The sequence below is a fragment of the Phoca vitulina genome, unplaced genomic scaffold, assembly GCF_004348235.1.
Source record: "Phoca vitulina isolate PV1807 unplaced genomic scaffold, GSC_HSeal_1.0 scaffold2, whole genome shotgun sequence".
Classification (NCBI taxonomy): domain Eukaryota; kingdom Metazoa; phylum Chordata; class Mammalia; order Carnivora; family Phocidae; genus Phoca; species Phoca vitulina.
Genome location: NW_022589705.1, coordinates 91,196,205 through 91,211,107, shown reverse-complemented (window position 1 = coordinate 91,211,107; position 14,903 = coordinate 91,196,205). Strand labels below are relative to the sequence as shown.

General features: G+C 50.2%; 1 protein-coding gene across 4 annotated transcripts in view; it reads left to right on the top strand.

The window, feature by feature from the left end:
- Nucleotides 1-14,903, top strand: part of KAZN (kazrin, periplakin interacting protein) — a 1,052,477-nt gene that overhangs the window by 28,356 nt on the left and 1,009,218 nt on the right. Inside the window, exons 1-2 of one of the 4 annotated variants that reach the window (XM_032393251.1) lie at nucleotides 3,815-4,035; nucleotides 4,149-4,968. In XM_032393251.1, coding sequence (XP_032249142.1) covers nucleotides 4,848-4,968 — 121 coding nt within the window. In that variant the 5' untranslated portion in view covers nucleotides 3,815-4,035; nucleotides 4,149-4,847. The other 3 variants (XM_032393243.1, XM_032393236.1, XM_032393259.1) reach the window with 3 other exon arrangements.

Here is a 14,903-nt window from a genome sequence, read left to right as displayed (position 1 = left end):
GGTTGAAGGAGAATGGGTGTTTGTGGGGGGTGATAGATAAAGTGTATGGGTTTCTCCTTGAGGTGATGAGTATGTTCTAACATTGGGCTGATGTTTGTACCTATTTGTGCATATCCTAAAATCCATTAAATCGCACACTTCAAATAGGTAAGTTGTATGGCATTTGAATTCTATGCCACTAAAACTGTTGAAACATTTTGTAAAAATGACATTGATTGTGCCTTGCTTGGAACCTTGAGTCAACTGGAGACCTCTATGGACCTTGCACCAGCAACACAACTTTTCAGTGAAGTCCATGATAGCCAGCCACAAAGCAGAGACTCAGTAGAACCGCTCCTCTTGGGGATCACCTGTTCACGGCTGTATAACCTTGGGCAAAGCACCTGAATTTCCCTAAGTGCAGGTTTCCTCAGTCTGGGAATGGGGCATGTTAGTATCTGTTACTAAGTAAGAATGTCCGTGGAACTCACAGCATGGCCCATGGCATGGAACAGCCTCTGCTGAGTGGTCTTTTGCTATGAGACATGAAGCATCATAAAACAAGTTGCTCTGAGCTCAGGGTCATGTTTTCCTAAATTGTCCTTCACTTTGCCTCTGCCTGTCTATGATGCTTGGCAGTGGTGCTCTGCACCTTTTGGGAACTGTAGGTGATAACAGCTGATGGGTTGAGCCTGATCAGTCAGAGAATTGGTTTTTTAACTCCTCTGGGAGTATGAGTCTCAGCAAAGTCACGGGAGCCTTCTGGGGCAGATCAGTTTGAAGTCTGAAAGGTACCAGGGGAGATTTTTAGAATATAGATATGACCATTGATTTGAAGTAGAGCGAATTTTTATCTTTCCTAATCTAAAGAGCCCTAAGTGGCCTTCGGAAGCTTTTTGGTATAATGGCATTTAAGCGAGCATTGCCCAAATGACTGCTTGTGCCAACCCCTCCTTCCAGCCCAGTCTTTTCCTTCTACCGATGCAAAGCCCACTTCTGATCACATCCAGTTGACATAGTCCCCCTCTTAAAGGTTTCCCTGAAGGTGCTAACCCTCACCTATATTGGAATGGCAAGACCTTTCATGATCTACAGTTCACACTGTGGTGTGTTTTTCTGCTTTGATTCATCATTCTGTGTTTATCCTGTCCGTACGGATTATGTGTTGCTTCTCCCACTCTTCCCTTGTTCCTCCCCTCCACCCCTTTCCATGCCACACCTCTACTCCATCTGCCTGTGGCGAGCATCGTATCAAGTATCAAGTAGATAATTAATAAATGATCTTTATTAGCCCAGATGTAACAAAATTCCTGGGAGTCAGTAAATGTTTTCTCTAATGTGGTTTTCTTTTGACCTCCATCTTTGGAGTTGTTTTTAATACCTGAACACATCTCTAGGAGAAATAGGCTTGTATTATAAATGAATGCAGACTAGATTTGGTGTAACAGGAAGGCATGCATCCCACAAAAGGGGTATCTGCTGCTCCAGCTGATTACTAGCAAGAGACAGACAGACTCAGCACCATCAAGTCTGACATGTCTTGAAAAATTGGAAATCTGGGCTTTTTAAAATGTTGGTCCACTGACTCTAAAATGTTACCATTGACAGCACAGTATGGGGGGAACTAGCAGAACAGGAGAGAGCTCAAGAAGAGACCCATGGGTGTAGGAACTTGATAGATAACAGTGAGGTCACACTGAGGAAAGGACAGGTTGGGCAAATATGGTTTTGGGAAAACTGGTTCACAGTCTCGAGAAAAGCTGGACCCTACCTTATACCAGATATAAAAGTAGGCTTCAGAGAGACAAGGCCTGCGTGGGAAAGGTAAAGCTCTGAAAGCGGCTGACTGTGCCACCTTGGGGAAGGAGGTTTTAAGCAAGACCCTCAAAACAGACTGTAAGTCCAAGAAGCCTTGAATCTGACCACATTAAATTGAAATATTTCTCGTCAAGAAAAGATACCATGCGTGAAGTTACCAGTCAGATGACTGACAGGGAGGAGATACTGGCAAGGTCTAAGTGAATATCCAGCAAGATCGAGGGAATCAACAACAAAGTCAGAAATGAGAAAAATGACTGGAAAAGCGGGTCGAGGCTGTGAACTGGAAATTTCCTGAAGAGTGCTCAACTTCCTAGTAATTAAGGAAAGCAAATCAAAAGGATGAGCTATGACTTTATACCTATTAGATTGCCCAGCTTCCTCATATTTGCCAATGGTGGCTATTGGTAAAGCTGTGCGAAAGTGGGACCCCGCGTGCAGCCCTAGGGAGCCATTCTGGACTAGTGCTTGGCACCGTTTCATGAAATCAGATTTGCATCTGTTTTTGGATAATTCCACTCCAGGGTACGTAGCCGGGGAAATTCTTGCACAGATCCGTCCCTCCCCCTTGATGCCACTTACCCTGGTGTAACTACTAATAGTGCTTCTCTTCCTTCTGGTGTCCCGACTTGGGTGACATATTGATGACTGGCCATTAGGTGGCATCATTACTGTGTTGTTTATGGTCTCAGCGCTGGAGGCAACTCAGGTGCGTTGTGCTAGAGAGCAGAGTGAGATGTGGTAGATTTCTCTTGAGCACCATGGAGCAGGGAGCAGCAACGGGCTAGGTGTGCAGAGAAGGGAGGAAAAGAACCCATGCTTTTCCAAACAAAAGATCTGCAGGTTGAATTAGTGTATAAAGGTTTACCTTGGATTTTTTTTTTTAAAGATAATTTTTTTAGAGCACAACAGAATTAAGAGGAAGGTATGGAGATTTCCCATAGACCCCTCGTGTACAGCCTCCCCCATAATCAGCATCCCCCACCAGAGTGGGACATTTGTTTCAGCTGATGAACGTGCACGGACCCATCGTTATCAGCCGAAGTCCATAGTTGTAATGCTTGCTGTTGTCACTCTCTGGGTTTAGACAAATGTATAATGACATGTATCCATCCTTAGAGCATCATACAGAGAATTTTCACTGCCCTAAACATCCTTGGTGTTCCTCCTATTCATCTCTCCTCCCCACAGTCCACCTGGGATTTCTCGTGGGGGCAGCATAGTACTTCATAGGTAGGATGCATTAAAACCTGCGGAGCTGCAGAAACCTGGGAAGCTAACCCATCTCCCATCCTGCATGGGGTTTCTGCCATTCTCAAGAAGTCTGGTCTCCTCCTTGAGCGCGTTAGACCTCAGTCGTCAGAGGGAATGGTCTCTGATGTTCCGTAACGTCACGGCTTAGAGAAGAACCTCTGCCGTGCAAGAAAAGGGCTGGTCAGGCATTCTAGCTACCTTAGAGTGAGAACATGAAGTTGACTTCATTTAACTCTTGGAAGTTTGTCAGGGCTTCCTGTGCCCTGCCTTAACCATCCCGCACAACCCTCTGAACATCACTGAGCTGTACGACTTGCTGGCAGAGAGCTCCAGTGGAAAAGCTTCTGTTTGAGAGCCTTTCTGGCCCACACATCAGTTGGAACTTTACTCTCTGTATCTTGAACACCGAAGAGGCAAATGGCTTTTCAGCCCAGGTCCTCCTTGGGTGCCCTGCCTGCCGCTATGCCATTTCCCCTTCTCTCTCCTGGTGGACACGGTGCCACCAGCATCCTGCCAGATCCCCAGCAAAAGTATCTGAAATGCTGGCTGGAGAAGATGCAGCGTCTCTCTCTCTCTCTCTCTCTCTCTCTCTCAAGTTAGCACCTTTGCGATCAGCAGATGGGATGTCAAAATAGAGACAAGGCACGCACTGCAACAGCTGTTGTAATCCCATGGATGTGGACGGTATTCCTCTTTCCCCGCCCCCCTTTCCAGGGGAACTGTCCCTTTGGGGTGGAGCAGGTGGATTGTTCTGTGCCCAGAAGAGGTCGGGGTTGAGGAGGGTGAAGTGCCCAGACCATGTTGGTGCCATGGGGGATGTGTGGCATTTGCCATCTCTTCTCTTCTTGCTCTTTGGATTTTACTGCTGGCATTCTCCTCTCCTGTGTCTGGCACTCCCTGGGCTGTGGGCATGAAGAGGTTACAGCAGCCAGGAACCTGCTGGGCTGAGTTAGCACTTCCCTCTGCATCCAGAATATCTCCCAAGTACCGTCCCTTTTGCATCACGGAAAAGGGGTGGTGGTGTGTGTGTGTGTGGGGGGCGCTGCAGTAGGTCGGAGCTGGGGCTCTTTAACCACGTCTCGCTTTCCTCCCCACAGCTCTGCGAGGAGGGGGACGCGGGAAGGGAAAGGCATCGGGAGTGAAGGATGAGCCGGGGACACCTCACCCCAGAGCTGCAGAGTGCCCGCGCTGCGCCCGCCCGCCGCTCTCCCCGCCTGCATCCAGCCGCCCAGGGGCGCGCAGACGCTGCCGGCCGCTCTCGGGCTCCAGGAGGGCGGACTGCGGGGCCTCGGTCACGGGAGCTGAGGGCCTGGGAAGCCAGTTCTCCGGGGCGCCCGGGGCAGCCTCGCCGCCGGCCCTCCTCACTGGAAGGAGACGCTGCGGAGCGTTGGCGGGGACCTGCTGGGGCCTGAGCTCTCCAGCCAGCCAGCCCCGGAGGGGCAGCATCGCGGCGGACTCTGCCCCTTCTAGGTGACTCCCAGGAAGGCAGAGGGGGACTGCGTCCCTGTCGTCGTCCCTCCCAATCGAGAGGAAAGACTCCTGTTGGGCAAAACTTCGATTTCCCTGTGCGTCTAACTCTGGGAGTGTGCAAGATCTGCCAAAGCATAGAGGGTTTCATTTTTCACTTGCTGGTGTTTGAGGAAAACTGCAAGGAGTGAGTGGTAAGAGGAAGAAGCTTATAAACTTTGGGAGTGGGGACCTCTTCTTGGAAGTGATAAGTAGCCTCAGACCTACGGTTCCTGGGCCAGTGACGTCGTCCTTTGCTTGGACGCTCTGAAGGGTCTGGACACTGCCACATGACCCACACCAAAGACCCCAGGAGAGCCATGGAATCCACGCTGGCGCCATCCAGTTCTGCCATGGGCCCGGTCACCTTCTCCCACGTCTTTGGTCAGCAGTGCCAGCTCATGGAAGCAGGTAGGAGGGGTGTCGTGTGGGGAGCAGGGTGCTAGCCAGGGGCCCCAGCAGCGGAGGCCCCTGTGTCTGTCTGCCGCGTCTCTCCCTGGATGTAATTTGGAATGTGAGATTCAACTAGCCAGTGATGTGATTGCCTGGCATATTCACTTTAAAGTTGCTGGGACATGCCACCAGACAGAATGTGCCACTGGGGCACGGTCAGGGAGGGCCCCCATTTGTGTTGTCGTCTCTTTTCTCTGTGGCTACCTGGAGGATGAGGGTGGGAGTGTCAGGAGGGATCTGATGACGTGGTGGCTGTGGCCCTCTTTTCAGGGCAGGCGCCAATCCCAGACTGGTCGTCTTCTATCAGAAGACAGCCTCTCTCGGCTGCCGAGGGAGGTGTGCGAGCCGGGCCTCTCCAGCCAGTGTTGGAGGAACTTAGCTGCTCACGATCGTGTCCGTCCTGCAGCCTCTCCCAGCCCTTGGCTCTGCTGCAGGGAGACCCCATTGCTCTTTGCCCCTGACATTGTCTTCCAAAGGCTCATGTGTTATACAGAGGGGAAATTTGGGGTGGGCTGCAGCCTTACCCTCTGCCAGCCATCTTGCTCGGATGTGCATCGGTCACAAGGAAAACCAGGTGAGGGTGCGTGGCTTGGTGCAAATGGTCATGGGGCTGGAGCCCGCACACCGCTGCTTGATAGGTGCTTATGGTTCTGCTGGAGTCCCACAAGATTCCAGGTGGCCTCATGTCGGCCCGGTTCCCTGCTCTCTGAGTGGATTCCTGTTGGGAGAAGGACCACGTGCTCTCCACAGGTTTCGTGGGTGTTCAAGCGTTAATTGCGCATTTTGGCTGTGAGTCAGGAAGGCGATGAGAAGAGCACTGTATTAGGAGTCTGGGGGCATGTGTCAGTGTTGATGCGAAATTTCACAAGGTGGTTGCGTGACTTTGGCGATGGCAGACCCCACCCCTTTCCCTGGGCCATCCATCTCTAGCTGCAAAACAAGAACTGGACTCACGGCAGCCTGATCCATCCAGACCTTCCATTCTGGGGGCTTTGAAGTCCCGGCACACTGGGGACAACAAACGAGCTGGTGTCTCGGGATGGAATGTGTCTGCACAGGGTGGCAGCTTGTGGGGTGGGTGAGTGAGGGCTCTGGAGCTAGACCGCCAGGGGTCCCAGCTGCACCTGTTACAGGCTGCGTGACCTCAGGCGGGTGACTTCTCTGTCCCTCGGTTTCTTCATCTGTAAAATGGGGATACCACATATACTTCATAGGGTCCTTGCAGAGTTTAAGTTGGTGTGTGGAAAGCCTTGTACTCCTGGCACGGTGAGTGGCAAGTATTCATTAATGTTTCTAGAGGATGTGGGGGATGCTGGGTGCGCATCCTTCCACGGGCCAGTCGGGGCACCTTGGACTGCAGAGACTTCGGTTCGAGGGGTCCGAAGCATTGAACACCCTTCCCTCCACATGCACTTTGACTCTGGCTCGTCCAGAAGGTTGAGAATCTCCCACTTCACGCATCTGTGGATTATTTGGTCCTCAGTGACTTTGGTGCCTCTACCCCACACGAGAAGGAGACTTGGGAGCTTGCCTGGACCGAGGTTGCACGCCCCTTTCTACTCCCCTGAAGTTACTGTGAGAAGGCAGGTTGGATTTCTGAAGTGCCTCGGTGCTGTCCCCTGTGGCTTTATCCTCTAAGCTTTTGGAGGCATCCAGGCCTAAATCAGCCTGTGAAATCCTCTGTCTCCTTTAAAAACAAACAAACACACAAACAAATAAACAAAACCCCTTTATGTCAGGGAAGCACAGGGAATAATCATGGCCAGCAGTCTCGAGGGAGAATGCTCTCCCTGAAGAAATGCAAAGAGGAGTAAGCCTAAAATAATGCTACCTGATTTGCAAAGCAATGTGACAGTCCTTTCCTCCTATTTTTCTCATTTTAATTTGATAATGGGAATAAAAGAAACTTTAAAATGGCAAAAAAAAAAAAAAAAAGCTAAGTCAGAAGAGCTCACTCAATTAGGAGGTGAAAAGGGTTGAGAGAAAATGTGGACCCCTCTCCAGCCAGCCATTTGGGGTTCAGTTGGCATCACAAATGAGACCTTCCGTGTGTGAGAAATGACCTCATGGCTGCAGGGGCTCACCGCTGTGTCCGTCATGGCTGTTCCCCAGTAAGATGCAACCCTCAGTCAGCCGGCTTCACTGAGCACCTACTATATGCTTTCTCTGCACGGTTCCAGAACTACAGAATCTGAGAGTAAGTCAAAAGGAGATGCTCTTGGGGCGCCTGGGTGGCTCAGTCAGTTAAGCAGCTGCCTTCAGCTCAGGTCATGATCCCAGGGTCCTGGGATTGAGCCCTGCGTCAGGCTCCCTGCTCGGCGGAGAGCCTGCTTCTCCCTCTCCCTCTGCCTGCCACTCTGCGTACTTGTGCTCTCTATCTCTCTGTCAAATAAATAAATAAAAAATATCTTAAAAAAAAAAAAAGGAGATGCTCTTCCTCAAGGAGAAGATGATCTACTTGGCAAATGTAAAGCATATTGAGGAAAAGAGAATTCTACACGATGTGACTTTTTAATGATTCCGTTTTTCAACAATCCTTCCAATAAGTCTTACATAAATTATCTTAATTTTCAAAAATCCTAACCAGTTTCTACAGGCAAGGGAAACACTCAGGTTGTCTGCATGCCCACGTTCATCCCACTAGGAAGTAGTGAAAGGGGAAGGTGAACCCCAGTCAGATGCCCAAGCCTGTGCCTTTAACCACTAAAGTATGTGGTCCCTGGTGAAGTTGGCTTAGTCTCCTGTGTCTGTAAGTATCCTATGTCTTAGGAGAAGTTGATTCTTCAGAGATGGAGCAGTCAAAGATGCTTAGTGGGGTGGGGATGGGGGGAGGAGCATAAAAGGGCCCATTGGGCTTAGGAGGGCAGCAGTAGAACCCTGGCAGCGAGGATGTAATTATGCATGGGTGGGGCCAATCAGAACTTTGACCCAGTTCATGGTAGCAGGATTGTGAAGGTCTGGTGGGGCCATGGAAAGAGTATGGCGTTCTTTCTCATTTAGTCCCAATTCAGTTTTTTTGAGCTGACTTTTTGCTGTCTGTCTGAATTTGATGAACCCCCAAATCCTAGACCAGGAGTTGGCAAACTATGGCCCTGGTGCCAAATATGGCCCACTACTTGCTTTTGTAAATAAAGTTTTATTGGTACACACCCACATCCATTCATGTTCATTTTATCTGTGGCTGCTTTTGTGCTACAACAGTAGAGTTGAGTAGCTGTTACTAAGACCATGTGGCCCATAAAGCGGAAAATATTTGCTGTCTTGCCCTTTGCAGAATAAAGAGTGCTGATCCCTGCCCTAGACCCACATATGTAGCACAGAATGGGGGTAGATAGAACTTGTGTGGGACTGTGTGGAAGGGCCTAAGCCATGCTTCCTTGCTGGGACCTTTGATAGTATATGGTGCCTTGGTTTTCTTATTCCTCCTCCCCACTTCACCATGCACAGTAGGCATTGCTTTAGGCAGGGAGCATTTAGAGTAGGTCTGAAAGCTCTAGTAAGAATAGTTCCCACTGTGTTCCGAGATCTGTAGCAGCTGTGCTGGATGAGCTCGTGTCTGCCTCCTCTTCATGGCCACCCTGCAGGCAGACGGTGCCTTTCCTGTTTAATGGGTGAGTTTAGATGTTGGCAGCCTTGGGACTTAAACCCCAGTCAGCCCGACCCCAAAACCTGTGCTCAAAAAGGGCAAAACTGCAGCTGCTGCAAAGGGTTTTTGTTGTTGTTGTTGTTTTTTAAATGTGTCTTGTCTTTCTCAAGGAAGTGGAGAGAGTGATGTTCTGGCTCTTCTATTGGCTTTGATGCTGTTGTTCACCCTCTTCCCCCTCCGGGGACCTCCACCCACTTTGGGAAGGCTAGCCCTGCAAGTTCTTTCCCTTCTGTTTCTAACCTCCAACCCAAATTTCTCCCCTTCCCTCTGGACCCTGCTGTAGCCCAGAAAGGTAGGAGAGGAGTTAGCCTGGAGGCTGTCACTCTTCATTCCTCCTGCCTGACTTCCTTCAGGTGGGAGCTGAGGGCCACACTCCCAGGCCGGCCGCTGGAGACCTCACTGTATTCCACATCGCTCGTTTCTGGCTGTCTCTAGCACCTGACAGAGATGCTGGGAGGAAATCTAAGGGGATGGGCAGTGCAGACTCAAGCTGCTGTCCTGTTGGTCTCAGTGTAGCTGAGTAACTCCACTTGCCCATCTCCTCCTTGGTCCCCAAAGTGTTGGATGGGGGAGACCGTCTGACCTGGTGTTTGGCTGTGTCTCTGCTGCAGGCTCTTGACTGAGCCCTGGGCCTGACAGTCTGTGGGCCGTGGTTCCTGGGTGGCTTTGTCTTTGGTACCAGGCTCGGACGGGCTGAGCCTCCCCTGTGTCATTCTAGGCCCATTTCCAACTCGTCTTATCCGGGTGCCAAGTGTTTCTGCAGGGCTGTTTCCCTTGACCAGAACGACTGAGGTCATCCTGTCCAATATATCCTGCTGGCGTTGCATGACATCAAACCTGGCTCCAGGGGGAAGACAGAGGAGTGGAGGGAGCAGGAAGGCGAATGGGCTTCCACACCTGGGCCCGCTGTTCTCTTGCACCCCTCCTGGTTGCTGCTCAGAAGCCCCCCACAAGTTGCTTAAGGATCAGTTCCAGCTCACTGCCATGTAGAAGCTCCAGTGTATGCAAGCCATGTCTGTCTATCTGTCTGTCTGTCTGTCTGCCTCCTAAGTCAGGCTGATGCCTGGAGCCAAGGTCTGGTCATCTTTTGACTTTATTACCTCGTTTCTTCCGAAGGCTGCCAGAGGAACCCCCTTTCCTGCCTTTTGAACAATAGAGGGATTTATCTGAATGTACAGCCTATATGTATTTGGAAGCCACTTGCCATATTTATAACCAAGAGAAGGGGAGAACTAGGAGTTATGCCATCTGCTGCGAGCCGAGCACATTGGGCGTGTTTGCACAAGTGAGATAGATGAAGATGAGCAGAGCAAGGAGCCCTGTTTCCTGTATTCCCGTCTATGGGAATGGGAACTTGGTTTTAAGGTCTCCTTTTAGATCCCCAGGAGATGGCTGGCGAGGACCTGTTCCTTGCCTGGCTGTTTCTGCAATGGGAACAGCATGTTTTGACCTTCTAGACCAGGAATTGTGGTAGTGCCTGCTGTCTGTTGAGCAGAACCATAGCTGACACTTGATCAGGTGCTTATTCCATGCTGGTCGTCATGCTGTGCTTCCATGTTACCTTATTTCCTGCTCGTCACATCCTTGTAAGGTGGTGGACGTCATCCTCGTTTTATAGATGAGACTGAGGCCCATAAAGGGAAGTGTTTCTCTTAACAAGTCAGTGGTTGGGCCAGGATTCAAATTCAAGCCGTCTGCATCCAAAATCTCTACTTATTCCTGTTCTTCTGTCTAGACTCTGTCAAATTCCCCCAGCTCCTCGGGAATTCATCCCCGGACGTTGAACACCTAGGCCGGCAAGTGAACGTTTTCTGAATGGACGTGGCCTCTGCCGTAACAGCAGTTATTGGAGACAATGTCCACCCTCCAGAAGTTTGTGGCTTAAGGGGGGCGTGACCTTCATCTTCCGTGTGCACAGTTATTCGCAACATGTTGTGTCATGGTGTGACTTCCATTTGTTGGCGCTCTCTGTATTAGGCTCTGGGCGCCCCAAGGTCAGGAGCTACCGTCGTGGCTGTCTTCGCATCCTCCAGACCTCATGTGGTTGGCAGCGTTGTCGTCCTTATCAGTAAGACCACGGCCTAAGTGTTCATCCTTTTCCAGGCTAGCTGTCCGTCTCGTGAGAGGCCGTTAGCACAGTACAGAGGTGTGAGCGGAACCTGGCAAAGCAAACTAGCTGCTATGTTTGTTCTCTTTCTCAAGACTAATTCTTCCTGGCCCTCGAGTTAGCGTGTGGAATCAGGGCAGTGGGGAGAACAGTTTATCCCAGTGGTCCTTCGGGCTGATCAGATTGAGTATTCTTGACTCCAGGCTCTTGAAGGAAAAGAGGCCTACTTGTTGGTGTGAAGGACAAAGTGGCGGGCACCAGCTGCCCGTTGCCCTCTTCATCTCCTCTCGACCTAATCTCCCACCCTCAGCCCCCACGTGGGCTTTTCTCAGCATCCCAGTGACCTCCTTAGGATGCAGCTACTGTCAGTGACCCTCCCTGTGTCATACCTTGACCTCAGGAAGTTCCCGTCGGTGGTGTGTGTTTGAGGGGAAGGCAACAGGGACAAATTGGGTGCTTATCACAGTGGACTAAGTCACGTGTGCAGGAGTCCTGGCTTGTGAGCAGCCCAGGTCATCCCACCGGTCCTTACGTTAGAAGCAGCAGCTGGTCTCTTGTTGACTTCTTTCTCCAGAGACCTGTTTGTCAGAGGCAGGGCCCATATGGTTATTAGTATGGACTTAAGAACTCAACTGCTTGGGTTCAAATCCCAGTTCTGCTGTTCACTAGTTGTGTGACCTTGGACAAGTAGCTTAACCTCTTTGTGCCACAGATTCCTCATCTGTGAAAAGGAAATAGTGGCTTACCTACTTCACAGGGTTGTGGTAGGTCTGACAATGAGCTAATATGAGTGAAATGTTTGTCATAGTGCCTGCCACAGGATGCATTATATATCAACATTTGCAGTCTGTTTTAGTTAGTGCAGCATCTGTCACAGAATACAACAGACTGGCACCTTAAACAGAAACATGTATTTCTCAGAGTTCTGGAGGCCAGGAAGTCTGAGATCAGGGTGTCAGCAGATCTGGTGTCTGGTGAGGGCCCACTCCCTGATTTGTAGATGGCTGCCTCTCATTGTAACTCCTACAGTGGGGAGCAGAGAGAGAAGCAGACTCTCCCGTCTCTTCTTCCAAGGGCACTCATCCCACAGTGAGGGCTCCACCCTCATGGCCTCAGCACCTCCCAAAGGCCCTGCCTCCAAATACCAACGCAGTGGGGACTAGGATTCCAACATGCGAATTTTGGGAGGACATTCAATTCATAACTGTCATTATTACTGTTCCTTATTAGCACATCATCCCTGTCCTGCCTAGTGAGACAGAGTTTAGTAACACCAGGAATTAAAACATTCCTTGTGGTTTTGTCTTTCTGACCACTAAAAAGTTGCTCGTTTTTTCCCTTGGCTAATCACTGTGGTTAAACAAAAATTCCTCAAATTCAACATTTGTCATCCCCAAGGCCAGGAATCACCAGATCTATGAAAATTGCCATCCACGAATCACAAAAGGATGTTTAAAGAAGGTCCTCATTGGACCTGGCTTACCTAGGACAGGCCTAGTTCATGTCAGTCTTCTGGTATAATTACTACAGCACCTGCCTTCATTCACAAGCATGTCCCCCCTTACATGATAAATTAGATGGTCAGCCTTAATAAGGGGCAGCTGAATAAATAAAATTCAAATGTTACTTAAAACACGGAGCATCTGACCTTGGAGGAAGTAGTTGAAGGTTAAGAGACAGTCAGCGGAAAGAGCGAATATTTGGTTTGGAACGGGGGTCAGACAGATCAGGTGAGCTGGGCGCCAGTTCTCAGCATGGCTAGGGGGGGTTTGCTGATGTTGCCAGATCTTATTCTCTAGGAGAACCCTAGAGTCCTGGTCTTCCTAAAAAATCTCCCAGTTTTTAAGTGGGTGTCACCAAATGCAAGATTTTGAATTCTGGAGGGCCGGACTGGGACAGCTGTGTCCAGCCTGTTGGCCACCCATTTACAATGTCTGGTTTAAGCCCTCAGCTCTTCTTAACAGGTCTCTCATTCCAGTCTGTGGGTTGCTTCCAGCCTCAGTGGTATTCCCACTTTCTGGTCTCCCATTCCCTTGCCTTGCCTTGAATAAAATAAAAGCGTTTAGGTTGAGCTCTGAACCCCAACTCTTGTCCACATCCCCTTATACAACAAATGTGGTCTTGCTGGACCAAGTATTGTACCGGGCCCTGGGGCTTCAGAGCGCTTGTTTGTGAGCTTGAGTGGTTGGTGTTTTCTCCCTCATCTTAGTCATGGAGAAGACTTCGCAGCAGATGGGAAGTGGGAACAAACAGAAGGAATGTAATCCTGAGGTGCCAAGGCATTCCATTTTTTGACTCAAGGCTACGGCCGTTCCAGACTGGGCAGGTGGGTGCCTTCATGAAATGGGAGGTCTAAGCCAGACCATTAGTGCACCGTCCCCAAGAAGCCCTGGGTGGTCAGGAACAGAGCTGGCTCTCTGTTCTTGATGGCAGCGCTGAAGGGCAATGGGGAAAGCTTCGATTTCTTGAGGTAGTGGGTACTACTGAATAAGAAGGAAAATGGCCTATTTGTGGGAGAACAGGTGAGAGACCTCACTTCACCCTCGGTTCTCTCTTCAGAAAGTGCTGGGACTAAGTGACTGGTGGGCTTCCTGCTGGAAGCTGGCCTAGGTCGTACGAAGAGCCCACCAAGAAGTGAGACCTGCAGGTACTTTTTCTTGCCCAAGGTGTAGTTGGCCTTTAGACTCTTGTTCTTGCACACATTTACTCAATCAACTTTATGGGGGCTGTTCTCCCGAGGCCGTAGGTGGATGAACCAGCTTCTGAAAAACTCATTAGCTGATTCTCCTTATCATTTCCAAACCCTCTGCCAGATGACCATTTAAAACCAAGGGCAAAGCTCTCATCCAGACAAGTCTCCTCCCATCTCTTCCCAGATGAAATGGGATGGTTGTAGGTTTAGAAAATCTGAAGGAAAAGCACAGTCCTCCATGACAGTCCCCCTCTGAAGTGGCTGGTGCGTGAGAGAAGCTTTGCCCACAGTGGGCATCACGAGACAAGAAAGAGGTGGGAAGGTTTCCGCACGGGTCACCAGGAAACCCCAGAGCATGGAGGGCTCCTTGAGGACTGAACACTGACAATGCGATGTTTGGAGTAGGGGATGAGAAGAGTCCTGCTGTAGAGGATGTGGAAATGTGAGGTACTAGGATTCCCACGTCGTCATCCCCCACCTTTTTTGGTGGTGACACTTAGACCTTGATAAGTAAACCCTTTCTGGTCTATTACAGTCTCACACAATGTCTTTCTTTTGGACATCAGCTCCTTTGACCAATTCTGATCTCATCTGTCCTCCTAAGGCATAAGCTAGATGAAGCAGATGTAGTCTGGGCTTTTTCTGGAAAGGTAAATGTGCTTCTATTGGTCCTCGATGTCAGCCATCCTCCCTGGTGCCTGTGTTTGCCTTTGTTTTAACCAACAGGGTCTAATGTCACTGTTGCTAGGTGGGAGCTCCAGCCCCAGAGAGCGAACATCAGTCCAGCTGGCTTCCATTGAAGGAAGAAGACACAGCAGGAGGGCAGCCAGGTGCTCAGGCCTGGCTCCACTTGCTTGCATCTTAGGACTTCTCGAAACTCAAAATCTCCTCTGTGATCTTCTCAAAGTCATTAGCAGTTACCTATAGTGAGGACCAGTCAGGACACTTGAAGAGAAGACTGGTTTGGGGACAAGGGAAAGGCCGAAGTGAGGAGGTGGTTTCCATCCCTCTCTGTTCAGGGAACTGGAGGGGTGATGTCGCTCAGGGAGAGAGCCAGTTCTTGGGAGGGATTTACAGGGCTCGCAAACTGGTCTGAGAGACAAGTGCTCCTGGCTACTTGAAAAGGCCAGAGTCTTGGCCTTGATTCCTAGGTGAGAAGTAAATCAAAGAAGGAATTTACGTCGTGGGTCCCTCTGCGTCTCCGGGGAGACTGCAGTAGCAGCCAGGAGCATCAGGGTGACAGGATGGTAGGAAGTGCTCAGAAGGAACAGGTGGGCCGCCTCTTGGGGCTGCGTAAGACCCAGAAAGCTATGGAAAAACAGCGAGGTCTACGTGGGGACAAGGCAGGGTCCACCACCTGATCAGCACTCCGACTGAAGCAATTATCCAAAGGGCTAGGTGGAGGGACTAGACTTTGGTTTGGCCAGAAGAGCAGAGGATGGGGAGGC